Source organism: Triturus cristatus, chromosome 1_1 (genome assembly GCF_964204655.1).
Source record: "Triturus cristatus chromosome 1_1, aTriCri1.1, whole genome shotgun sequence".
Lineage (NCBI taxonomy): Eukaryota > Metazoa > Chordata > Amphibia > Caudata > Salamandridae > Triturus > Triturus cristatus.
The window spans coordinates 106,717,598-106,744,927 of NC_140579.1; the positions used below are offsets into that span (position 1 = coordinate 106,717,598).

The 27,330-nt window shown below is 44.9% G+C and overlaps 1 protein-coding gene across 4 annotated transcripts in view; it reads right to left on the minus strand.

Annotated features, from left to right (window-relative positions):
- EFTUD2 (elongation factor Tu GTP binding domain containing 2) overlaps positions 1-27,330 on the minus strand; it is a 208,733-nt gene that overhangs the window by 155,751 nt on the left and 25,652 nt on the right. For all 4 annotated transcript variants that reach the window (XM_085609831.1, XM_085609851.1, XM_085609863.1 and 1 more), the window contains exons 4-9: positions 17,076-17,154; positions 16,085-16,160; positions 15,076-15,141; positions 10,432-10,467; positions 9,807-9,897; positions 9,453-9,535 (exon numbers count right to left, since the gene is read on the minus strand). In XM_085609831.1, coding sequence (XP_085465957.1) covers positions 9,453-9,535; positions 9,807-9,897; positions 10,432-10,467; positions 15,076-15,141; positions 16,085-16,160; positions 17,076-17,154 — 431 coding nt within the window. The remainder of the gene's footprint in view (positions 1-9,452; positions 9,536-9,806; positions 9,898-10,431; positions 10,468-15,075; positions 15,142-16,084; positions 16,161-17,075; positions 17,155-27,330) is intronic.

Here is a 27,330-nt window from a genome sequence, read left to right on the forward strand (position 1 = left end):
CCTGATTGGGCAGGGCTCGCCATTTTCAAGATGGCGAGAGCCCGGAGATGTGCTTCACCTCGCCTCCCCCACCTGAGAGGTGGGGTTGGCAGAGGCTGGCACACCCCCTTACCTTCCTTGGGGTTTCCGGCCAGTGATCCCGCCAGAGCGGGGGTCAGAACCGGTAGGAGTCAGTTGCTGAGTACAGCAAGTGGCCTGGAGAAGCTCACAAAGGCGGCATGCCTTTGAAGCTTCCCCTGCCCATCCTGGGGGAGGAGACCTAGCACCTCGCCCAGGATGTGCATTGTTGCAGGCCTAGGAGAGCGGATGGCTCTCTACCCAGGGGTCCAGCAACATGTCTGCTGTGTGGCAGCCTAGGCAGCCCCTCAGACAAGACGTGGATTGTAGGTTAGGTTCAGAGGGCATCTCTAAGATGCCCTCTGTCGTGCATCTTACAGTAAATCCCACACTGGCATCAGTGTGGGTTTACTGTGCTGAGAAGTTTGATACCAAACTTCTCAGTCTTCAGTGTAGCCATCATGGTGCTGTGGAGTTCGTGTTGACAACCTCCCAGCACCATATACTCCTAATGGCAGCACTGCACTTACAGTGCCCAGGAAAGGACCTGGGTACTGTAGGGGCACAGGGCTCATGCACCTGTGCCCACACCACTGGCATAGGGCACCCAGCTAGAGGGGTGACTGAGGTATGCCAGAGCAATGTGTGTTGTGGGCATGGCACACAGGGATGTGTACCATGTCAACTCTTTGTTTTGTTCTGCACCCAGACACTCAGCCTGCAAAGGCAGTGTGTGTGTGTGTGTCAGGGTACAGGGCCTCTAAGGGTGGCACAATAAGTGCTGCTACCCTTAGGCGCCTTCTCTGGTCACAAGACCCTGGGTACCTAGGGTACCATTTACCAGGGGCTGACATGTGACCAGAGTTGGGTTTTGGCTGTTAGGCAGTTTTTAGGGAAGGAACACAGGCCCTGGGCACCTGATTGGCAGGAGCCCAGGGCACAACAAGAAAAAGTGCATCAGTTATCAGGCAAAAAGTGGGGGGGTTACTGCAACAGAAACCCACTTCCTTACACAGGCCCTACAGTGCTATGTCCTCAATGTATTTATGTATGTCTATCTCAATGTTTTGTATGCTGCAATGATTCTGAAGCAAGTGTCATGTTTATTTTTATGATTAAAAAAAATTGCAGTGTAGACATACAGTCCTCCGATCACTACTGAAATGGAAGGAAGAGAGAAGAAGGACTGCCATACTGCTTGCTGGACCCAACAAAGAGGCTGCACCAAAAACATCCTGTTTGGAAGGGGCTGCGGATTAGTTGTTTCCCTGAGCACGGAATGTTTGGTACCTAGTGTGAGTGCTGGGCCGGCAATTTCTACTATTCAGGTGAGAAGGTTTCTAGGCAGGGCCCTTCCTTTTATGTTCAATCACAAAAGGAGCTAGAGAGGGAAAACGTGCCAGAACGCCCTCCAATCAACAATAGTTTCAACAAAAAAGTACTGGCACACTGTAGCAAAAACTTCCTTGTTACTCTGGACTAGGTAGGAGGGAGTGTACGTTATCACAGACCTCCAATACTCATTTATAATGTCTGGAGACAGCCCATCCAGAATGCTACAAATTTAACAATTAAAATGGATAGAAAAGTGAGAAAAGGAGAATGTGCAGTCAGTCCACAAACGGATACACTCTACAAAGACCCTCAATAATAACGAGGTGAAAAAATATGTAGAGAGAGAGAGAGTACCTCACGTGCGCACCACCAGAGGAGCTACTGGTTGGTTCTCACCAGCTTGCCCACGTTTATTTCATCATCGGTCACTCTCTCTCAAGAAAAAAGTGTGCAGTGTCCAGTAGAAAACACAAAACACAAGACAGTGTAGTGTGAAGAACACAAAAACAGATAAATTGTGCAGACAACGACAAATAAAAATAGTGAAGGTGTATAGACTCACAAATGATTGTTTTATTCTGGTTAGGAGTCTATCACCCTGTTAAAAACCACAGCATGTTGCATACCTTAATAATGACGGCCAACATGTTTCATTGCCAGTAAAATTTGTGGCAAATTCATCAGGGCAAGAAGGGGTCAAGAATCACCTTCTCTGGACACACACCTTTAAAAGGACTAGTTGGAGCTATGGGCCCACATACCAGCCACCAACCAGTCGCAGGGGCGTACTAAATTATTAACTATCGCCTTCCTGCTCAGCAAAGCACGACCGTCGTTGGTGCCTGCACCCTGTCCCTTGTACAACCAGGCGGTACCTCAGCACTGGAGCCCAGTGCTGAGGTACCGCCTGGTTGTACAAGGTGATTCTTGACCCCTTCTTGCCCTGATGAATTTGCCACAAATTTTACTGGCAATGAAACATGTTGGCCGTCATTATTAAGGTATGCAACATGCTGTGGTTTTTCACAGGGTGATAGACTCCTAACCAGAATAAAACAATCATTTGTGAGTCTATACACCTTCACTATTTTTATTTGTCGTTGTCTGCACAATTTATCTGTTTTTGTGTTCTTCACACTACACGGTCTTGTGTTTTGTGTTTTCTACTGGACACTGCACACTTTTTTCTTGAGAGAGAGTGACCGATGATGAAATAAACGTGGGCAAGCTGGTGAGAACCAACCAGTAGCTCCTCTGGTGGTGCGCACGTGAGGTACTCTCTCTCTCTCTACATATTTTTTCACCTCGTTATTATTGAGGGTCTTTGTAGAGTGTATCCGTTTGTGGACTGACTGCACATTCTCCTTTTCTCACTTTTCTATCCATTTTAATTGTTAAATTTGTAGCATTCTGGATGGGCTGTCTCCAGACATTATAAATGAGTATTGGAGGTCTGTGATAACGTACACTCCCTCCTACCTAGTCCAGAGTAACAAGGAAGTTTTTGCTACAGTGTGCCAGTACTTTTTTGTTGAAACCCTTCCTTTTATGTGTCTGATTACTGCTACAGAAAGGCTGAACAACAATTAGATGCAAAAGATAACACTTCATTTTGCCTATGTTGTGGGTGCTCCAGAGTAGACACAGCCCCAGTGCTGCTACCTGCCCTGAGAAGCATTGCTTGACACAAATTCACTAAAACTGACTGTTCTTCACCTTACTCCGATCACTAAAGGGGAAATGGGAGGCATATCTCTAGCACAAACATTTAAAGTAACACAATCCTGTTTTCCTTCCACAGGATTTTATGGGAAGATTTAACCACACTCATTTTAATGCCATTTACCCACTGGTGATGGTTGCGTGTGTGCACTGGTGTTCTCATGGTCTATAATGACATTGCAACACATACAAACAATGTTATTTCTTTTTACAGTTTTACCCGCAGTCTCAAATAGCTTCCACAATATTCCTAAAACCTCTGCATGATAACTGACTGACTTAAAACTTTCAGTTTCTCGACTCTCCTTTTTTTACCCGAATGACTGTCTTCTTCCTTTCCATCCTCTGCATGCCTCCTATTTAAGAGCATAGCCTACTCTAAGCCACATGGATGTTTGCCTTAATCGCCACTACTCTATCTCTGCAAACTGCCCACACCTCATTTCAAAGATAACAACTTCTCTTAAAAATCATACCCCTGCAACCCAACTATACCTAATCTCCTGTAGCTCCTCTATTAATAGTGCCAACCAATGCACAAACTCCCCCTCTGCCACCAAGCATCATACCCAACTCCTATTAATTTAATCTACCACATAAAACCTGAAGCAAATGCATGGCATGGTTTCTTTAAGAGCACAAGACTAATTCCAATTTAAAAAAAAAGAAAAACTATTACTAACTCTGGGTTCTGGAGCAGTGAGCTGCCCGGCTTAAAGTTCTATAATACCTCTATAGGGAGAGTGGTATATAAATGCAATTAAAATACAGCATAAAACCCTCTTGCCTCTTAGCAATAATAATTCTGTATACAGAATCATATCTTTTTATTTGCATGGTTAATTAAAACCGTTGCAATACAAAAGAATTTCAATTAAAACAAATGTGTACATGCATAAAACTACCTTCATCACATTTCTTGTAGTTATAAATTATTACTAAAAACATTGCTCTACTCCAGCGAGTAAAGCTGCAGGGTACATATTCGCTTTTTATGGCTGCATTACTGGCATTTTCTGCTCGCATTACCTCAGGTATTTTACTCGGCACCAGTTCAGTTGTGGATCTGTGGATGCGAAGCATGCCAGTACAGCTTGCCTCCTGGTGCGGACCCCTCGTAAATTAAGTTGTCGTTTTAGCAGTTGTTTCCGTTCTTTAAAAATTTCTTTGCAGGAGCATAGTATATGCAGCAGGTCTTCTGTCGCTGATCCACATAAGCGGCATGTAGAGCCTACTTTCTCCCTTAGCTAAGGTGGTAAGTGCTGTGTGCAGGGTAACAAGCCGAGCCTATATTTCGTGAAGCTGATCTTTGTTTTTTGCATAGCCCAGGTTGAAATAGTTTGCGCTATAGGTTTTGCATAGGAGTTCAAAAAGTCACCCATCCACGGGCCCTTTTTGATAAGGAAGCCTTGTCCTCCAGCCATGAAAGATGTTTCACTGACTTCCATACCAGTTTTTTTTAAAGGTGGTGGCTGTTGTAGGTGTTGCCCAAAGCTGGTTTAGATTGGCCCAATGCTTTTCAATGGAGACTAGGGATGCCTGGAGCCACACTGCTTGCAGGTAAGGAGATCGTTGCAGGCGCTACAAAGCAGAAACAAACATGCACCACCAGCGACACAGGAGCGGCCGGGTGTAGGGTGCAAAATCGGTGTCGGGCACCCAATGCTTTTCAATGGGGTTTCTTCTTTTGGCAAACAGGCTGCAGGCATGGCACCGGAGGTTGCAGGACGGAGACCAATGACCGCAGAGATAAGGAAAGATGTAGGGGGTCGTAGGTGCACCGTTGGTTCAGCTCACCAAGGCCCAGGGGCTTCAGGTGTAGAGGTGCCTTTCGACGTCAGAGTCTTCTTACCGGAGCCGGTCGCGGTCAGAGGAAGCCTCTGGATTCACACTGAAAGGTGCCGTCTTTAAGATCAGGAGAGGTCAGCCAACACTGAACTCGAGGTCAGGATCGCTGGGAAGACTTCACTGAACAGGTGAGCCACTCAGACTCAGGCTGTCGGTGCAGAGTGAGCGGGATAAGTGGATCCGCATGGATTCAGAGTCCTTGGAGTTGGTTTCTTTTGAAAAGGTCTGCTGTCCAAGAGAGATTGGAGTCTTTTTCAAAGGCAGCAGTCCTCCCAGGGTTTCAGAGGTCACAGACTGCAAGACAGGTCACAGGTTTTGAGAAGCTGGAGACAGGCTGGTAGTGCTCGGTCTAAGGCAGTCGCCATCTTCAGTCTTCTCTGCAGGAATGTCTTCTTTCTTCTTAGATCATCACAGATCTAGTTTCTAGGTCTGGGGGAGCCACCTAAATGCTAGATTTAGGGGCATTTTAGGAGAGTAGCAGGTAGGGGCAATGGGCACCTTACCTGGGGTGACTACACCCTTAATCATGCCACCCTCCTGTGGGAGCACGACAGAGACCTAGCCCCGAGGGGTCTCCACATCTTCAAGATGGCAGAGACTGAAAGATGTGCTTCACCTTGCCTTACCCACACCTTAGGAGTGGAGTTGGCAGAGGTGGACACACCTCTTCTCCTGAGGTTTCCTGACGGTTTTCCCACCCAAAGTGGGGGTGTAAACTGGGGGCTGCCATCTGCTGCTAGCAGCAGAGGCTGCGGGGGGAGGGGGGTCGCATTACAATGGCGGCAAGCCTTTGAAGCTTCCCCCTTCGAGCACTGGGCTATTCTGGTAGAGGAGGTGAGACACCTATGCCCAGGATATGCATTGTTTCTGCACCCAGCTAGCAGGGTATTTCTACCCATGGGACCAGAAACCTGTCTGGTGGTGGCTGGCTGCCTACAGCCGGTCAGAGACCACACCAGGGTTGGTAGATTTTCAGGGGGCACCTCTGAGGTGCCCTCTGGGTACATAGTACACTGGCATCAGAGTAGATTTATTGAGATGAGTAGTTTGGTACCAAACACTCCTGTGTTGAGTGAAGCCATCATGGTGCTGTGGAACTCGAGTTATCAATTTTCCAGTCCATGTCTTCTCTAGGGCTTCACTGGCACTTACAATATTAATGAATGGACCCTAATATTGTAGGGGCATAACAGCTCATGCAGATCTGCCCTCCGCGGTGGTATCGTGCAACCTGCCTTAGGGCTGTCAGACCGTGCTAGCCAGCATGGCACCCAGGAAGGGCACCATGTTGACTTTGTCGTTTTTCCTCTCACAGGGGCCTGCAAGAGCAGTGGAATGGGCCCACTGAGGGGGTACCAGGGGTATCCACTTCAGCTCCCAAGCCATAGGTACACAGGGTACCACTTACTAGAGACTTACAGGGGGCAGAAGTACCAATTGGGGATATGTTTTATGGGAAGAAGCGCTGGCACAGGGGACCTGGATGGCAGGGACTCTGTGCACTACAATTAAAACCCCATCAAAACCAGGCCCAAAGTGCGGGATAACCATGCAAAAAGAGGCACTTTCTCACACAATCTCTTTCAAAATATGTCTGAAGCAAAAATACATTATTTCACTGAAACCTACTCATCGGTCTTATGTAGAGATATGGAAAGAGAGCAATTCAACAGTGTCAATCATTTTTTTTAAATGCAGAAGTACGAAATCATCAATATATCACCAACAAAATCTGTCCACTTCAAATACGCACTTATTCTCAGTTTACTATTGGGAGACTTAGAGGGAGGAAAGAAATAAGATCCCATCCGCAAAAGAGAACACCCAGTGAACGTGATCTTCTATTTTAAATGGAAGTCCGCTTTCCACCAGAATTCAGACTACACTGCGCATGAAAAGGATTTTCCAAAGCAAAACATTCAGCGCAACACAAACGATGCAAGAACTATATGCTTTGGGCTAAAATAAGTAAAATATTAGGCATGTAGGAGCAGAGAGGCCTGGTACCTTGAGGTACATTCAACTAGAAGGATTATATCGCTTGTCATTTCTTTTTAGCAAACGTTAAGAAAAGTAGCGCAGAAAAAAATGATCCTTTCTGTTAAGACTACAGATACTGCATTTTAGCAATACCAAACAACTGATGGTCGGAGCTTAAAAGGAGCTTTTGAATGATTGATATGACATGAGGTCTAAAATAATACAATAGGAATAGCAAAGAGCAGTGTGCACAATGAACACACTAATGTGATCTGCAATGATACAAATATATAGGTTTAGAGATTGCTTACATCAATTTTTATAACAACTAAATAGGGCCAGAAATGAATGAAAAACAATGCAGGGGTGGCTAAAATACATATAAAACACTGTAAGTTGCTGAACAGATGCTCTTTCACACAAGAAAATATATTTACATCTCAGGAAAGTGATCAGGTTAGATTGCTCCCTGTTCAATATTTCAAGCGATGCACTACTGTCTTATTTTATAAATGTGGCTTTCAGATGTAGATTCTTAAAAAAAACAGTAAGGGACTGAGACTGAGGAGCTCCTAACACATTTCTACTAGGTGCTAAACTGATTCTACTCAGCTCTTTCTCAATCCCCGACTGGCTAAAAGTAGGACAAATAACTCCCATTTTAAAAGAAACTATGGTAGACGGCGCTGATCCTAACAACTACCGACCCATCTCCAACATCTCTACTTTAGCAAAGCTCTTAGAAAAATGTGTTTAGAGTCAACTGTGCAACCACATAGACAAATCTCAACTCCTCGACCAGCACCAATCAGGCTTCCGTCAAGATCACAGCAACAAATCTGCACTTACTCATATAATGGATGACATACTAAAAATGCTGGATCAAAACGAATCATGCCTTCTGATACTACTTGATTTATCGGCCGCCTAGGACACCGTCAAACATGATAATCTATTGAACTTACTGGAACAAAGGATGGGCCTATCAGGGGTCATATTACAATAGCTCGCTTCCTTCCTCCAAAACAGATCCCCAACAGTCAAAATGAATCAATCTCTGTCTAAGTCCCATGCGATCACGCTTGGTGTTCCTCAAGGTTCAGCTCTTTCACTCATTCTATTTAACCTAGTCCTTGAACCGCTGGCTTATCTCCTAAAATCTTCTAATATACAATACCATATGTACGCTGATGACACTCAGCTGTATCTCAAAATCACCTCCCTAGAGGACATTATATCCCTCAATTCCATCTTACAAAAAACACACCGTTGGCTCACAGTTAACCATGTCAAAATCAACGCTGCCAAAACCAAATTTCTTCTCATCTCCCCTCCGAACTACAGCCCCAAGCTTGATCTTTGGTTGAAACATCTTACAGCCCTCAAATGCTCTCCCCACATCATAGACTCCGCTAGATCGTCAGGTATAACATTAGACAAACACCTAAATATGCAGGATCACATCAGCGCAGCAACCAAAGGCGCGAATTACCAACTAAGCATTCTGCGGAATCTTAAACCCTTTCTACAACAAGACAACCTAAAATAAGAGGTCCAAGCCCTAGTATTACCCAGACTGGATTATGGTGGTGCCACACTATGTGGCGTACCTCGATACAAATTGGCCCCTCTAAGAGCATCCATCAACGCGGCAGCCAGACTTGTCCTTGGAACAAAAAGAAACACACACATTTCACTGGGTCTAAAAATCATTAAACTGGCTACCGTACGAGGCAAGAATCCAGCTGAAAATTGCCTGCATGAAGCTTAAGGCGTTACATCTCAACACACCCAATTACCTGGCTCAAAAGCTAGAAAAATCAGGGGGCAGCAGATACTCACGAAGTGCGCTCACCTTGCTTCTGAAACCCCAACGAACTCACAAAAAGAGAACGGCTGCCAGAGCATTCTCGGCTATCGCACCCAAGATATGGAACTCTCTACCACCGGATGTTCGCCTAATCTCCTCTACCTCCTCCTTCAAAACGGAAGCCAAATCTTTTCTACTGGCGAAGTTTTTACCTTAAGACAATATAACGGCCACATTGAAAATGTATAGCCAGCAAACTCCTATGGGGATTGTTCCCTCCTATTACAGTCTTTATTCAAGACCAATCCGTGTTACACTATTATATTTTATGATATGTTTGGTTATCACTCATGTATTTCCTGTTTTTTTTCTTTTCTCAGTCCAAATGTTACACTATTCCATGTCATGTAAAGCGATCTGATACCCACTAGTGTCACGTTCGCGCTATACAAAACTTTATAAATAAATATATTGCAACTGCAGAACTGGAGAGTATGGGATGCCATTTTACAAAGGGTAGTATTCTATGTTCAACCAACTGTGGAAATCACACATTCTGGAAGAAGGAAAATTAGATCAAGAGAAAATCTGTGGAAAATAAAATATACTTATTACTGCCTGGGGGCCGAACAAAGAAATACGTTTTCCAGGGCTCCAAATTAACTGCATATTAGAAAGAAGAGTAGAAATAAATCATTACCCCCTCAGCTGCATCGATAAATAGCACCACACCATCTGAGATCCGGAACCCAGCTGTGATCTCATCAGAAAAGTTTACATGACCTGTAAAAATTAAAAGGAGAGTTTTGTGCATGATAATCCGAGAGCCAGGCATGTATAAATGACTAACATCTCACCTAAGAAATGCACAACATTTGTGGATTGTTAAATCAAAAGCGTTTAATCCATTGCCCAAGTACGGAAAGAACAGTTAGGCATAGGTTCACTGGATAGTACAAGCAGTAATAGAAAATTGTATTAAACTATAAAGCAGAAGTCTTGCTAGAAGCGAACATGTTCAGTTCAAAGAGGAGTAAGGCTTAGCAACACATACCTGGGGTGTCCATGATATTGAAGAGATAGGATTTGTCTTTCGTGTCTGGCAGCACCATCGTCACTGGCGTACTCTTCATGCCGACTCCTCTCTAAGAAAAAGCGAGGAGGTGCAAATCTGTCATTTAAAACACCACACACTGCATCAGTTATTGCTTGAGCCCATAAAAATAAACAAAGCTGGGGTCAGTGGGCAGTCTCTTACACTATTCCAAGAGGCACACAAGTGGATGATGCCAATCGAAGAGGACTGACAATCTAACCTTGCAACCAAGTTTTGGCATAAGGGGCACAGAGCAGATACCCCACATCACAATTTTCTTTAAGTTACCCATTTGACTGTAGTTACAAATGTGTAACATGTTGCTACGGTTCTAGCAAATTTCAATTTGGCCATCAATTCGCTTTCTAGCCTGCGGTCCAGTTTGGAGAGAGGTCCTGTTCCAAGCCAAGGAGCCCAACCCAATAATAATGTGAGGTCATGGGGAAAGGACTGAGAAAGACGAGTGACAAAGGAGGGAAGGAACTGGAGAATGGGTCCAGTGTGAGCTACTGACGGTTCTACTGGTCTGAGGTATCAGAAGGTCATTACATCCTAGGAACGGAGATGATGAAAACATGCTTACCTCTTGCTCTGTCAGGAGAATGTCAGTGTAGCAGAGCTGGAAGACAAAAGAAGCACAAATGAGCCTTTCAAAATGATCATAAGGATCCAACCCCCTGCGCACAATAAACTGCATCATAACAAAGGCAGCCACATCACCACCGGGCCAGCCTCTTGTTCAGTTTGTTGCAGGGGCAAAGGGGTTTAACAGCTGTGGAGGCCTGTGCTCCGCCAACTGGAGGAACAGTATCCGCAGCAGGTATGGGCAAAGTATATTTTCAAAGCCATTATGCCCTCACTTGATGCCGGTAACTACAGATGTGCATTCCATAGAAGGTGATCATCCGTCGTCACTCATCCGCAACTCTGAAATATTCTCCCTACTATAATTGACTTCAAAGAGCTGCTCTCAGCTGCCTTTCCCATCATAAAAGGCAGCAGTCAGACAGAGGACAAATTAAGCTCTTTGATGCTTTAATTTAAGAAAATGCATAGACGTCCATCGTAGACATAACAGACAATGTGATTTAGGCTTATAACAAAAAAACTAGAAAAACATTCTAGAATAGGTACAGAAAACCAAAAAGCTAATATGGAGCCTCCCTTACACTCTGACTGAAGGAACTGAAAATGGCCTAATGGTAGTGGCCAGGGGGTCTTGGGTTAGTTCTCCATCATGTTAGTTTCAATGAAAGAATACATATTAGAAATTCCCTGCCTACATGTGGGAACATGGGACACCTTTTTCAAAAACTAAATCTGTATAAGCATCTAATAAAGAAAACATGGTCACCGAGGCAACACTGTATTTCGTGACCAATAGATCATTTTAAAAATGTGCTCTTGTTTTGTGTAATAAACCTTAAATATGGCCTCTCAACCCTAATACGGGAAGCAAAACAGAAGTACTGAATTCAGAATGGTTACACGGTCCACTTGACACTAATCCCACGAGCATACTTTTACACTTTAGGTGACGTCGACAATTCTGTCGCGACTGACATAACAATAGGGGTCCCGTGGTTGACGCATTAGCAGTAAATTGAACAATTCTCAAAGTACATATATACTGGAACACCCAGTTGGCCCCACAGAAATACCTATTTTTACATAGGAATGCTTAATAACATTTGCGACTGATTATTTACCAACGTCAGTCTAAACTTACTCTGACTCGTCTTGGTTTACTGTCCCACAGCATCGTGCACCGTATTGAATGGGATAGGAGTTGTTGTCTTCCTACCAGTACCTTGAAGACTTCTGAGGTTTAGATACAGAGGAGCAGCTTTAACATTATTTGATCGCATAGATATACTAGTAATATACCACTTTGTGTGTTGCTTTTCTGGTGGCAGGAAAATGGACATGTCATGATTTGAGGAATTAATGTTATCGCTGATTTTGTTTTTCCCCTACAGGATACAAATAATAATCCCTGTTTCGGTCATGCTGAAGATCAAGTCCAACAGAAGCAGATAAGCAAGTCATCATTAGAGGACACTATAATGATGAGTAGTGCCATACTAATCGGAGTTTAATTCCCATCAGAGCTGGATAGTTCTGAAGCATGTAATATGCTAATTTAGTCTAGCAAGGTTGTATGTTAGGGCCCTTAAGCATTCATAACCATAACATCAATAGACCTCCTTACTGGAGGATGCATTTTGGAAAGAAGAATGGCAACAAAATAGTTTGATTAATAAGAAAATCAGATGAATTTCGGAGGACAAGAGACCCTACCAAGACAGAACACTATGCACCGCACATGATCATACCGACCTAATGTGTAAGAAGTGGACTCCTTATGTGATACATCATAATCTGATAAACTGTGTAAAGAATCTAAGGGTTCCCTTACTAGTGGACAAGCTCTGACTGGGAGACCAGTTGGAGCTAACCAACGGTGGGATGGCGGGGGGGAAGGGGGGGGGGTGTCAAGACTTACAATACTCCGGGACATAGGGACACCAGGGATCCTCTTCTCCATGGCCCGGGTGTGACTGATGCAGAGATGTCTTTAGGCGACAGGTTTCCTTACCGGGAGCAGTTGCGTTCGAGGGGGCCTGCAAGCAGAGGCTGCAGGCGGGATCGGGGAGTCCACAAAGGGTGCAACCACGTTGGACTCGGACTCTGGAGCGCTGGGAAACCTTGTTGGCACCAGTGGGCCACTTCAACTCAGGCCACAGGTGGCGGTGCAGAGGTGATTTTGGGTGTCCAGCCTTTGGTGGCTCGGGAAGTCTCAGAGTTTTTACTATGGAGTTTCTTTTGAAAAGGTCTGCTGTTCATTGGAGGTCTTGGTCTATATTGAAGGCAGGCAGTCTTTTCGGGTTCTGGAGGCACTCCGCTGCAGGACGAGTTGACTTTGGTGCAGAGTACATGGAGAAAAACAGATACATCAGCATGGGTGGGACCAGGTCAGGTGCTCTCTTCTGCTTATGTGCTAGCTTATCCCATGTTCTGAAAACTAGGTAGTCAAGTCAGAAGACAGTCTCAAACCCTTTGACACTGAAGTAACAACCCTGAATCAAAATTTAAACCAAGGTTTTTGACAGCAGGAACAACTTTACAGATAGTTAGGGAGCAGTCAACCAAGAAAAATGTACATGCCATGACTGACCTCTAGCTGCTCAATTATGCTGCACTGTCATCTTAGGTATCATTAGTACCTGATACGAGCATGTCCATCATTATCAACGGGAGAGCAAGGAGCATCTGCACAGAACCCCTTCGAGCATGATCCTGCTCTAGCAAAACAAGATAATGGATAAAGAGCTTTCTTGATCATTTTCTGATGTAGCTTCCTGTTCTTGGTTTCTTCATTTTCGTAGAGGAGGTTTTCATATGGAGTTCTGCGTATTGTCCAATAAATATATATAATGGTAAAGAGCACAGAACTGTGGAGATTGGTCTCTCATTTGGATGAAGAATTACCCAAAGTTGAATGTATTTTCCATGTACAGAAGACACAGTCCTCAAAACAATATGCTTTATAACCTTTGTGTTGTACTGCCATCGAAGCCTACTTTTTATGGGCATTCAAAATGTTACCTTTTAGACCCACTTCCTTGTATTGAGGTCTAATACTAGATTAAATTCTTGTTTTAAACATTTACCCCACCACCAAAAATTAGGACATGTATTATTCATTTTTCGCCAAAGACCCTTTCGGAATAAAAAGATGAACTTTCTGCACCCAAAATTATGAAAATGCTTCACGGTTTGTGAGGGATACTAGGCCTGTGTAGATGGCTATGTATATGATATTGCCACTAGGTGGTAATACTGTGCACAGAGTCCTTGGTTTACCCAAAAGTGTACAGTGCTCAATGTAAAACCCAAAGAGTGAATTGTGTGGCTCTCACCAGGTTCTGGTACCATTTTTATTGGGAGGCTATGGAGAATGCTGGGTGGGTGGCAGTTTGTGGCTCTCCGCAGATTCCAGAACTTTCCGTCACTGCGTTTTTTTCTCGCAACCCCAATCTGTTGCGGAAAGGGCTCTACATACACTCGATGTTAAAAGGGCTTTACTGTACTACATACAAAGAACGCAACCTTTCAGAAAGACTAAACAGTTGTTTGTCTCCTTCTCTCCACCACATAAAGGCAACCCCATCTCTAAATCAGGGATAGCTAGGTGGATTGTAAAGTGCATACAAATTTGCTATCAAAAAGCAAAAAGAACATTATCTGTTCCACCTAAAGCCCACTCTACAAGAAAGATAGGGGCTTCTATGGCTTTTCTAGGGAACATACCCTTAGATGACATCTGCAAAGCAGCCACATGGTCAACACCGCACACCTTCACAAAACATTACTGTGTAGACGTGCACTCTAAACAACAAGCTAGTGTGGGCCAGGCTGTACTAAAGACACCATTTCAAACCACTGCAACGGATACCGGTGGTCGCCGCTAAGGTTGGGTACTGCCATATAATCTATGCAAAAGTGTATAATCTGCAGCTCATATGCCTCGAACGGAATATGCTACTTACCAGTATGCATCTGTTCTTGGCATGTAGAGCGGCAGATCTATACACGCCCACCCACCTCCCCGGCTACCTGTATCCGTTCCAGGCTATCTTATTTAGATACAACACACATGGGTTTCTTCACTATTATCACTACGCTCCATCTTTTCCCTGCTGGCGAAAAACAATCTGAGGATGGAGCCGAAGCCCATGCGCAGTACGGACCGAAGGAGGAGTCGCCGAACTCGTGACTTCCAAAGACTGTCCAAGAAGAAAAACAAACTGCAAACATCCGGGCCCAACACCAGATGGCGATCTATGCAAAAGTGTATAATCTGCAGCTCATATGCCTCGAACACTACATTTTGCTATATTTTGACTCATTTCGCTCCTCTGGAATCCACAAACACAGGATGTTGCAAGAAAAGGACGCAACTTTGGTGTGGATACCTTATGTGGACTAAAAGGGGCCTAAGCACGAAGTATGCATGTTTTCCATAAGAGGTTATATTAAAGAATGGTACTTTTATGTATGGAAACATGTTTCAAGTGCTTACACACAGGAAAAAATATTCCAATGTTTATGAATATCAAATGATAAACTAATCTGGAGGAATGGATCGCTTCCCCCAACTACGTATACATCACCTCAAATTTGTTTAGGTTACAGATATAGCAGAAGTCTATGGTACACTTACATCCTGATCGTAGCGCTTCCTAATCTCTGGATGGGTCTGCTCAATCAGGCAGTCCACAAAGCAGGTCTGAAAGAGAAAAAAGGTGGTGAACGGGTGTGCTTGGGAAAATGCAGAGCAAGAGCAGATACAGAAACAGATCTACAAATCAGATCCCTCATTCAAGCAAGTGTGCTAAAAAAGCTGCACTGGAATGGGTTCTTCCATAAACAGGGCATCATAATTTAACAGCCCAATCCCAGACCTGCCCTAAATAAACTTTCAAGAATGCAGCTTAAAAAGGTCTGTGTCGTGCAGCTAATTAACACACAAGCTAATATGCATGTTGTACATGCCTTCCTGTGCATCAAATCATGTGTGTGAATCTCAGCAGGCACAGCTCAGTCAATCAAGATCGATAATACAATCGCTAAAACATCTGCCAGACAGTGTTGTATTGATTATATAAATCTGCAAAGATTTCACAAGTCTCTGGTCCCTTCAACTTTCTAAAGCTACAACCTCAAATAAGATTTGGTGAATATTTGACTTTTATACTTCCTGATGAATTAAGTACACCATGGCCCAGTACGTCCTACCATTTCCTACCATTTCCGATATTAGCACATTATATTTGGCAAAGAGTCTAAGCATTGGAAATCCTCCTTAATTATTTCCAGATTTCAACGCAGAGAACAGGTAGTCCAAGCACACGTATTGTATTCTCCTAATGACTGTCTGGAAGTTTATACACGAGCAGGATCAAACTCCCACTTAGCTGCTTAACAACCGTCTGACAAGAATACCCAATGTTTACTAGTCCAAAAATCAAGATTGATTTAGAAGCCCATGATTTAACTTGAGCAACAGACTGCAGTGCAGGAACAGCCTCCATGAAAGTACCGACTCTTATCCCTTTTTCCTCTTATAGGCCGAGGAAACAATATGTTGAATTCCTAGCTTTGCCTTTGAGGTCAGTAGCAACCATGATTTCGGTTATGTCTCAATTGCCATACTGCATTAATGATCTTACCTTGCCATGATGTAGATGCCCGCACAAGGTCACATTTCTTATCAGCTCTGGATTGTCCATCAGGTCAGCCAGGAAGCTAAGGGGGAGATGAAAAGAATTAATGAAATGGTGTTCATGAAGATTCCATGCCAGAACGTTGCTTTATGAAGTTCAAGTGGGACCAGGTCTTCGCAATAGGGTAGCAACAGAACCACCCACCCCTGCACATATCAAACCTTTCTATGTAAAAGAAAAGAGTTCATCAACAGATAAAGTCAGAAAAAAGAAACAAACACAGATCCACAAACAAAGGGACTCTTGAAAGCCATGGGAATTTATAAACACTTGGAGATGAGAATGACAACAGATTTCAGGCACCGACATGCAGTTTGGCTAATGGTGAATATGGGATTTGTGTCTGGGTTCCCTTTTTTTACCAAAACCGAAAACATTATAGTTTTTGGTGGAGACATGAAGATCAGTAAGAAACATAAAAAGGTTGGCATCATATGAACTATTCTGTGTGATGCAAAGAATTTTATAATACCACGAAGGGACAAATACACAGAAGTGCCAGCAATTTGATGACATGGTACCAGCCAGAGATGAATGGCACCTCATGAGCACTGTACCGTCTCTTTCATTGTGTCGAAAATGCATAACTCTCTGTTAGTATACCTAGGAGGGAGATGGGCAGGTACCAAAACATCTACAGTTGAAATAGATCACAGAGAAACCCAGAACAAGACTTTAAAAAACAGTTTTCTTCATATAGGATATGAAGTTAAATCTCCAGACTGGGCAACATTCTATGCATAAATAGCGTTCATCTGACACTAAAGACTCCTCCAAATAAACACATCTTTAAAACATACGGTAATAGTGGACAGAATCATAATGAAGCAAAGGTAGCTCATTTGAACAACATCCATTCTGCCTTCTGTGAGACGAATTTCCCACATTTACTCTGTCCTCATATTGCAACTCCTAAAAAGTTACCAAGTTTACTTACTCCATCTCGTACACGGTGGCAGGGAGAGCCTGTTCCATTAAAAAAAACTTCTTAGTCTTCACTGGCTTAATAATGGGTTCTGCAGAGAAAATAGACTTCGTTTATAAATACTTGTGATGGAGGAAACAGCTTCTAACACATCAGGATAAGTTCTGCAGAAGGGACATTTCTTTTTACTAGTAAAAACTGCTTGGGACCATTGTAGACCACTCATGGCACAGGTGTGGTGAAGAGAGCTCAGACAGCCACAGGACATATTTAAACACTTATAACCCTACTAAAATCCTCAACATGGGAAATGTGCCAACACACGGACGTGTACAGAACTGCGGAACAAGCAGAAAAGTACTGTCGTCAATTGTGAAACCAAAAGACCCTAGTTTTAGAACCTGTGTCCCAACCTGATGGAATTTAGTGAATCATGCCACATTCTTGTGTATTAAGTGTTATTTAAAAATCTGAACCTGTGAGGCGTAAATATTGGAAAACCACACAAATGTTTTCCTGTCATTAAAATAAACTGATTAAATGTAAGTGCTAAATATATTTTTATACAAGTTCAGTTCAGTACATTTTTATTTCGATGATTAAAAACCATCATAAAAATACATAGTACATAGTACAAATCATCAAAATCATCAATAACATACATTTCTGAACCGTACAATGTTAAAAACAAGATTAAAAAAGACATTCAATACAGTCTGAGTCAGCCCCTGGTATTTCTTAATTTAACGGCAAATTTAAAAAAACTCAAAATAGAGCATAAAGTGCGTGTGTCAGTTGGTCTCTGCAAGAATGATAGGGCAGGTTTAGCGTGACGTAGTTTTGACTCTTTTAAAATATTTACAAGGAATCTACGACGGGGGGTACGATAAAAGGAACATAATAGTACAAAATGAAGGGTGTCCTGCGGAGACCTATTGTCGCAGCCGCAGGCACCCTTCTGCTCAATTGTTAGGGTAAAACCAGATGGGTAAGCTAAAATGTTAGGTAACAAATTGAGCCTAAAACGACACATTAAAAATCTATCTTGCTGATTATACATTAAAAATAAATATGGTTCCATGCCCTCTCCGTTACTGACTAGAGATGTTACAGATGTTTTAAAAGAGTCAAGTTGTTTCCTGCTCGAATCATATTTGCCCAATAACATTTTCTGAATCCGATTTTTGCAGAATGGGTCAATCAGTGATGGTTCTGTGAAAAGTATTTGATGATCTATAGCCCCTAGAGTTTCTTTAACATATTTAAGCCAGGGAATTTGAAGCCATCTATCTTTCTGGAGACAATCTTTGATTATTTGTCTGCTAAGCTCCGCTTCTGGGTTTACCCAGATTCGGAGCCAGGACAGACTAGGTCTTATCTGGTCTGTAATATATGGGATGCCAAGTTCCGTATGTACAATCGCTGCTGAGATGCAATGCGGTATCTTTAGCATCTTACTTAGGAATTTGTCTTCCTCTACTTGCAGCAGGTGTGTGTCCCTAAAACCCCACACCTCTGCCCCATACGTAGCTTTAGCAATGCAGACGGCTCTATACAGCGTCATCACTTGCTCTGGGGACCATCGACCCAGTCTACGTGCAAAATTTAAAATAGCACCAATTGCTGAGATCAATTTCCTGCATCTTTCTTCTAGCAAGGGGGCAAACCTAATCCCTCCATCAAACAGAAGGCCCAAGTACGAGAATGTATTAACAGTTTCAAGAACATGTGTTCCAACGGGGAGGAGCCAAGATGGCGACCGGGACGGCAGCGTAGACTCCCGGCTCCGTGAACCTCCGCATCCCGCACGGATATCCTGCACGAGATCCTCAACCTGTGCTACGCGGTCGTGTTTCTGAAGGAGAGTGGCACCCGACTGTGTGACTCCGAGGTTTCTGGCTGCGGTACCGCCGGAGAAATGTGCATCTGAACTTTGCGGCCTGTGCGGCCCCGGAGCCGGGACCTCGAGTGGACGCCGTGGCCGGGTGGCAGGTCAACAACAGCGGTCTGTTGTGACTGGGTGGAGTCGGTCCACCGGAGCGGTGCCAAACTCGGCCTACATTTCGTCGTGGTCGTTTCTATTGTCAAGCGTAGCGGACCGGGTGCATGCCCGGGGGTGCAGTTCTCAGATCCTCCGGTGGCTGCCCCTGCCTTTGATAGTGAGCTGCCCGGCCGCCGCCCGTATCCTGCCCGGATCATTGCGGGCCGCCCCCGGATTTTTACGGGAGCTGGTCCGTAGTGGGGACGACTGTTGCCCGTGACCACGCAACGGATAACTTTTTGCCTGCCCCCGGAACCCGGTCACCAGCGACGTGGACATCGAGACGCTTGTCCCAGGGTCCCGGCCCCGGTGAGGGTCGGGCATACTTGGCGGCCATCTTGTTGCGATGAAGCCTACCATCCTGTCCGCTGGGTCGCAGCGGGCTTGTGAGAGTGCGACTTTTGGGAGTGTGGCGGCGCGATCCCAGAGAGCTGTGCTGGGGTACGGCGACCTCCTCGAGGCCCTTGGTGCTCTTCACTCCTCCTTGATCCATGGTGTCGGGGTCTTGGGGAGTAAGCTCAACGGTGTGGCGTCGGCGTTGGGGCAATGGCGACCCGCCTGTCCGCACGTACACAGGGACTACTCACACTGCGCACAGGAGGACACTTTGGCGGCCACCCCTGAGGTTAGTGCACAGCTGGACACTCCGGCCAGTATGCTACAGTCTGTTCGTCCAGTTGAGGGCCTGATCTGTCCCGGAGGCATTGGCCCTGAGTGGGATGTGGTAGCCTCGTCCCGTACGTGCCCTCCTGCGACCCAAGGACAACTCCAGCAACTATTGTCTGCTTTGGCTGCCTCTGCCTTCCTGGACCTTGAGTGCAGTGCATATCCTGGGGCAGCACTGGGAAGCCTGTTTCTCCACGCTGCGGACTGTGTTGATGCTCAGAGACTTCCATCCCACCTGTATGCGTCGCTTCTCGGACGTTTTTGGACAATCCTCTACCTTGGAACATCGGATATGGTGCTGGGTCGAGGGGTAGGCATGGGCAGAATTCCAAAGAGTGGTCAGGGATAAGGCTGATCCTTCAGGGGTGGTCATCTAGTGGACGGGCGGGCTCAGGGGCTGCGTGCTCTCCTGGCATAGCTAACAGCATAATAGGTGCATAATGCTCCCCATCTTTCTTTGAGAAGATCGATTTTGTGCTGTTTATTGTTCACCTTGGGGGAAACTTACCGTGCGGGAGGGAGAAGCCGGGGGTATGTTTTGAAGGCCCTCCTCCAGTTTATTAATACTCTCTCTACCCCCCCGTCTGGTGGGGTTCTTTTCCTACTTCTTTTTCCCTATTCTCCTATATTTCGGGTCTGGTTCCAGGGCGACAGGCACACTGCTGGGGGGGGGGGGGCCGTACTCATCTGCAGAGGTGCAGGGTGGGGGGTTGGGGGAGGGGATTCTTTAGTCTTTTCTCTCTTTTTCCATGGCCTCCTTTTTTCTTCTCTGTTTCTTTTTGTTTTTCTTTTTCTGGGATCAGCGTGATACACTTCCTTTGCTATGACTCGCTGCCGCTCCATGTGTACCACAATTTCCGGGGTGCTCTCCGGGAGTTCTGGCGGGGGACTGCAGGCGCCACTGCTTACGATATTTTTCCCCATCCTGATGTTCTTGTGTTTGCGCCATTGACCTAACAGATTGCTGTAAATCGTTTCTGTCTATTACTCTGCATATCTGTAATTGCTGTTTGAAAATTGTCTGGCACCTGATCCTTCGGCCTCGTTTTATTATAAAATGAAAACCTTTTTCTCCTGGTGCCCTACCTACGCTGTTCACAGTCTTAGCATTACGACTCTCCTCCCCGAAGTGCTGCCTGTGTTTACGTTTGCCTGTTTTTGCTCTGATTGCTTAGCGGCCGGCCCCGGGGGGTTGTAGGCCCATACCTGTTCTTGATTGAACTGTCAATAAAGGTTTTCAAAAAAAAAAAAAAAAAAAAAAAAAAAAAAAAAAAAAAAGAACATGTGTTCCTATTTTAAAACTAAATCTTTTGGTGGGTTTTTTCCCTGCCACGATGACAAATGATTTGGTCAAGTTCACGGAGAGGTCCAAATTCTCCATGAACTTTACAAATTCATTCACCAGATGTTGTAGGCTCGTTGCTGTTCGTGCCAGCAGGACCGCGTCATCCGCGTACAGCAGAACTGGTATATGGCGCGACCCTGCTTTAGGGCAATCAGTCTTCATGTCCAACAAGGAGATTTCTAAGTCATTTATGTACAGGGAAAACAGAAAGGGGGCCAGGATACACCCCTGCCTCACTCCGCTGGTGCACGGGAAGGGATCGGTGCTCACCCCCCCCCCCGCACTATAGCAGACCCTGGCAGTGGTGTTCCAGTGTAATTCTTGTAAGATGTTTATGAGTTCAGGGTCAATTCCCAGTTTGAACATAAGGGCCCAGAGTTTACTTCTATTTACATTATCGAATGCAGCCGCCAAGTCCATAAACCCCATATACAGAGTTCCGTTACTGTCTTTAGTATATTTGGCAACTAGGAGATAGAGATTGAGACATTGGTCACTAGTTGATTTACCGGATCTAAATCTGTATTGGGTGTCTGCTAGGGTGTGGTGTGCTTCAGTCCACTCAGCAAGGCGATTTAAGACTGCCCTACCTAGTAATTTGGCTGACACGTCTATCAGCGAAATTGGTCTATAGCATTGCGGGTTGTCCCTGCACCCTTTCTTGTAAATGGGGACAATCTGTGCTGTAGACCAAGATCGAGGGAGCCCAGTTCTAATCGCTGCATTTAGTACTCTGGTCATGATCGGTGCCCATAATTCGATGTTACTTAGGTAGAGATCGGGGAGGGGGGGTACCGTCCGGCCCTGGTGCCTTATTTTTAGTGAGGCCTTGGATTGCTTTAGTGATTTCCAAAAAGGAAATTCCAGTTCCTTGGGTCTCACCCCCACCCATGGTCCGGTCTTGAGTATTTTGCCCTGGTGATTATATAAACTTTCAAAGTGGGTGACCCATTGTTCAGGGAGAATATTAGTGCTGATGACAGGGGAACTAAAATCTTGAAAGCAGGGCCTATTGATAATTCTCCAGAATTGGGTATAATCCCTATTTTCTCCTGCTTCCCGTAGGTCTGCCCAGACTTCCTTTTGAAGCGTGATCTTCCTTTGTTTAACCGGAATTTTATAATTATGCCTATACCGGGCTACTTTGTTTTTATCTCTCGGGAGGGTCTTCAGGCACAGTTTTAGCTCCCTCAGAGCCCGCGAGCAGTTAGAGTCAAACCAGCGTGGATTTGGTGACTCTTTTACCGGACGTTTAGTTTTTAACAATCCGTCAACCACCTTGGTTAGGGACTCAAAAGCCAAGACCAACTCTCTACCTTCTTTTGTAAGTTCAAGGCAAGCCTCTATTTGTTCTTTCCCTCTTTCCATTAAGGAACAGTAAAATTCCTGTGCATTGATCTTGGCCCACCTTAAGCGCCTCCCCTGGTCCGTTGGGCGAAGTTCAGTGCCTGAAGGAGCGTTCCTTACAGTTCTCACATTATAGGGAATTTCAAGGGTTAGGGGGTTATGATCACTAAAGGGGCTCCATTCCGTTTTTACCTTTTTGACTTGCTCTTTTGCAGAGCTCGATATTAGTATAAAGTCTATGATGGATGAGCAGCCCCTTCCCTTAAATGTTGGTGTAAGAATATCTCCAACTCTCACATTCAGCAAGTCAATAGTGTGAGTGAGAGCAAACCTATCAAGGATCTTCATAAGGAGTGTTCCCTCTTTATTGTGTTCAAAATGTGGGCCACTTTCTACAGGGCAGGAGGACCAATCCGGGTAAGAGTTTCTGGCATAGGTGGCAATTGAAGTCACCCATGAGTAGGGTTATTGGTTCTTGACCGCCCTGCCTTTGATCAATTTCTTCGGTTAATCTACTCTCTAGTTCGTGTATCACTGGGTAATTCCCATCTATCGACCCTGAGTTGTAAAAGTTTAATATTAGGTATCTCTGGCCCTGTCCCTGGAATATCACTGCTTGTAAAGTATGTGATACCCACAAGGGCTTTGACCAAGTGCCTTTTAGATCTAAATCAACATATATGGCTAGCCCTCCCTTCGCCCTTCCTGATCTACCTTCCAAAGCTGGCGTAAACAAGCATTTGTAACCCTCCAGGTGGTAAAGAGAGAGGTCTTGTGCCCAAGTCTCCTGTAGAGCTATGATCTGGAAGCCAGTGATATACTCCCTCCAGTCCTTATTAACGAATTTTTCCCCCAGGCCGGCTATATTCCAGGACAATATAGCTAGCTCTGCCTTGGAGTCTTTTCCTCCCGCTGATACCTGGTCGATCCGTCTACACACTTTCTTGTTATGAGTCATGGGCTAAATAGCATCCTCACCTCTCATCATTGGGGGGGGGCTTCTATCCTTAGGGATTCCAGGCTTTCCTCCACCCCTTTCGTGCTACAAACGAGTCCATCCCCTGTGGTTATATTTTGTTGTCCATTTTCAGCGGGAGGTAGTCAGTCGTTTTCATCTAACGACTGTAAGTGGGCAAATCTGTTTCTCCACTCTGGGTAGTCTCTGGTTGGTATAAATTGGCCTGTCTGATTAGGCCTTCTGTCCCTTTGTCTGAATTGTGCCCTTCCTGTGTTCCAGGTTGGGTAAATCTGATTAATACTCCACCTCCTTGGGTAAAAATATCCCAGGGGAAGGGTACAGATTGTACTAGTGTGATTCCCGTTTGTGTTTCCCAGTATGTAATCTACCAGATTAACATCTCTAAAGTTTGCCACAATACAGTCCCCTCTTATGTCTTTTTTTCTGCCTCCTAGCCAGTTCACTCTTCTTACATGTAGAATATCCCCCTTTTCCCCCATATTCAAAGGCCTATGAATATTTAACCATTTTATTATTTTTGGTTTTAGTTCTAGATAAGTTTCTTTTTCTACGGGTCTGAGTTCCGGCACCCCTGCAAATACTATGACGTAGGGGCATGCTTCCGGGGGTAAATTTATATGTGGTGGGGGGCTTTCTGATCTCTCAAATGGGTCATATTCATATTGTGGTAGGCTAGTTAGACCTTGGGTTAAATGCTGGGCATCTCGCACTATTTGTGTAGTTGCTTGCTGTTGGGCTTTATCTATCTGTTTATTTCCGCCATTCTGTGTGGGTCCCCTCCCTGGGTGTGGTGGAGCTTTGGGCAGATCATGGACTTGTGCGATCGTATCTTGTGTATAACTAGCACAATTGTTAGTGGCCGCAATTTGATTAGTGGGTGTATTTATGGCTTGGTTAGGGCCTGCAGTAGGGTTCATACTTATGGGGGCCATTGTCTTGCCCTGTTTGATTAATTCATTTGCAATTTTGTCTATCCTACTGATTATCGGTTTCATCTGGCTGATGATAAAGACTTCCAGATGATTTTTTAGATCGCCAATTACCTTCTCTATCCACCCTGGCGGTCTTACATAGGGGGCTCCTACTTCATCCTCAATGATGGACTCCTTGCTATTTTTGGGTCTACGAGCACCTGTAATTGATGTATTTTTCCTGGGCTGTCCCTTGCCCCTCCCCCGTTGTTGTTTGGGCCTACTCTGTGTAGTGAGATTATTTTCCCTTGTCTCTTCTGCTCCAGATTGTGCACGCTGTTGAGCACAAGGAATGCCTTCAATTGAGTTGCTCATTGTTTCTGTGTTTGGACTTTCTGAGAGAGTTTGGTCTCTAGATTGTGTGGGTGTAACTAATATTGGAATTGGTGAGGAAGACAGACTCCTTTCCATATGCTCAATCTCCCCCGAGACTTTCTTCAGCATCAGGTCTATTGCGGTAGGTTTTTTAGCTTTGTTAGATGGTACATCGATTATTCCAGCAATGACCTGATTTGGGGTATCAGCTAAAATGGCTTTGCTCGTAGCCGAGCGTGTTTTTGGTGGTTTAGTCATTACTGGGGTTCTGAGGATTATCCCCCTACCTATTCACCCTGAATTCCTTCTCGTAGACACACAGAGTCTATAGCAATCCAATCCGGCCTTTATCCCAATGCACAGTTTTATGTCAAATGAGGAGTTCAAGAAACAGTTCAGTAGTGATGTCAGAGTATTATTATTAGTGAGCCCCCAACAAGAAAATCATCCAAGTTGGAAACAAAGTACCTTTGAAATGTGGCAAATTCATGGAGGGGGGCACAGCCCGACCTTATCCGGCCACAGACGGCCCGCCCTTAGTCCGGGCTTCGTCCGGCGCCGCCCGCGCGCGTCCCGTGGTTGCGGGAGGTGTTCCTTCCTTTTCAAGCGCCTCCGGGCGCGGTGTTGCTGGCGTCAGGTGAGCGCCGCCGGGGCACCTGGGTAATGTAGTCCGGCCGTTCCCCTGACGGCGTTGTCTGGACTCTCCCCGGTGCAGCCATTCCCCTCACGGCAGTGGCGAAATGCAGGACGCCTTGTATTTCCTGTCGCTGACCGTGGTCTCGTTGAACTCCTCGCCCAGCTAGAAGGTGATCTCCGTGTTCTTGAATGTGCTCTCGGTGCGGATCTTCACCTTGTCACCTGATATATACTGATGATCTGGGTAGGTTTGGTCACATTTCCCACCTGCCAGGTAGCGAAGCCCACTCTCGACGATGTTTCGACCCACTTGACAATGTGGGGTCTCATCAGGACCTAGCAATGAAGGGCCACCTGGGGATGACTGTCAGATAACGTGGTGTGCACCTATAGTGGGGTCGGTACTGGCAGTCAATAAATAGAAAGCCTTAATAGGCTCAGAAAGGGCGATAAGTTGTTGTCAAGAATTTCTGTTGTAAAAGGGCTGGTTTCTAAGTAAGCCTCACAAGAACATGACACCCATCTGTCTGTTGGTTATCTGTAGTGCGGTGTTTGAGGGTGCCCTAAGAGGCAACGTGCTCGGTTCTTCCTGGTGGCCACGAGGCTCCTTCTTGTCCAAGCGAGCTTTCCCAGGATGCACTGCCGCTCCTCGAGCAGCGGCCTGCACGCGCTTGTCAGCCGGCGGTGGATACCCCACACCTGAGCGAACGTAGGAATAAGTTCATAATAATGATATTTAACTTCATTCTGAGCACCAACAATTTGGGCAAATTATAGAATACAGGTCTAGGTACACAACATGATTTGTACAAGATCACCCTATGTGGTCAACTGTGGAGGCTCAAGTTGGAATTTGAGGCTCCAAGGCCCCTCGCTGAAAATGTTCCAAAATTAGTACCAGAAGACAAATCTATCTGGTGTGGGTTGATGTGTCTAAATAAATGGTTGACATTCCTCGCCATGTAGTTGTGTATTCTATTTGGGAAAAAATGCTCATGTGACCTTTGCTGGAAAATGCAACAGGATTTGCCTAGTGCTTTTGTCTTCAGCAGAGTGCACCATGCCAGTGGATTTAAATACCCACCTTCTCTGTAAGGCAGGGGTCTTCAAACTGGAAAGCAGCCCCCCCTATCGGGGCCTCAAGTGATCTAAGAGTGGGGTGCCAGGCTCCAGTCAAAAGAAGCATTATGTTTATAACAGTGCTTTGTTTTCAGTATAAAAAAACATGAGTGGCAGTAAGCCGCTCTGTAATGGGACGTCACTAACATCTTTGTCATTTATATCCTGGCCGGGAGAAGGTGTCAAAAGGGAAGGGACTCCAAATATTCCTCAAAAACCCATCCCAATTTCTAATAATCACACAGTGGATACTTTTACAAATTAGCAAGGCCTGCCTGACCAGAATAGTATGTTTGGCAATCATGTCTTTGGTTGCATTTTTATACTGGTATCAGAACTTACCTGCAAGGTTTAAATACGTCTAGACAAATTTAAACACTGCCAGTTTAATAAAATATTGTGAACGTTTTGAGGGGAGCGGATGACACTTTTTTTTGCACTGAGGGGGTGCTGCATAACGTTTGAAGACCACTGCTATATGGTAACAAGGGGCATGCAGGTGGAAAAACGTGAACCAACATTAGTGGAATCCATTCCGAATGGCTTGGAGAATCCTAGCATACTGCCTTGAGATATGTGTGTTAAGCTATTTTTTTTGCTCTTTAAAAAAAAAGGTTAAAAAAGAAAAAGAGTTCTTATTCCTCCCAGAAGTCGTCTATTCTCTCTAGAATTCAATTTTGGACAGAGCTCAATTGCAACTAGGCTTGGGGGTGGGGGACAGACCAAAGTTAATTACACTATAAGAAATAAAATGTTAACCATAGACCACCTGATGGACAGGGTTTGGCTGGAAAATACTATAGAAATTAGGCAAAAAACATCAAGGGCACACTAAAAGAAGCTTAGTC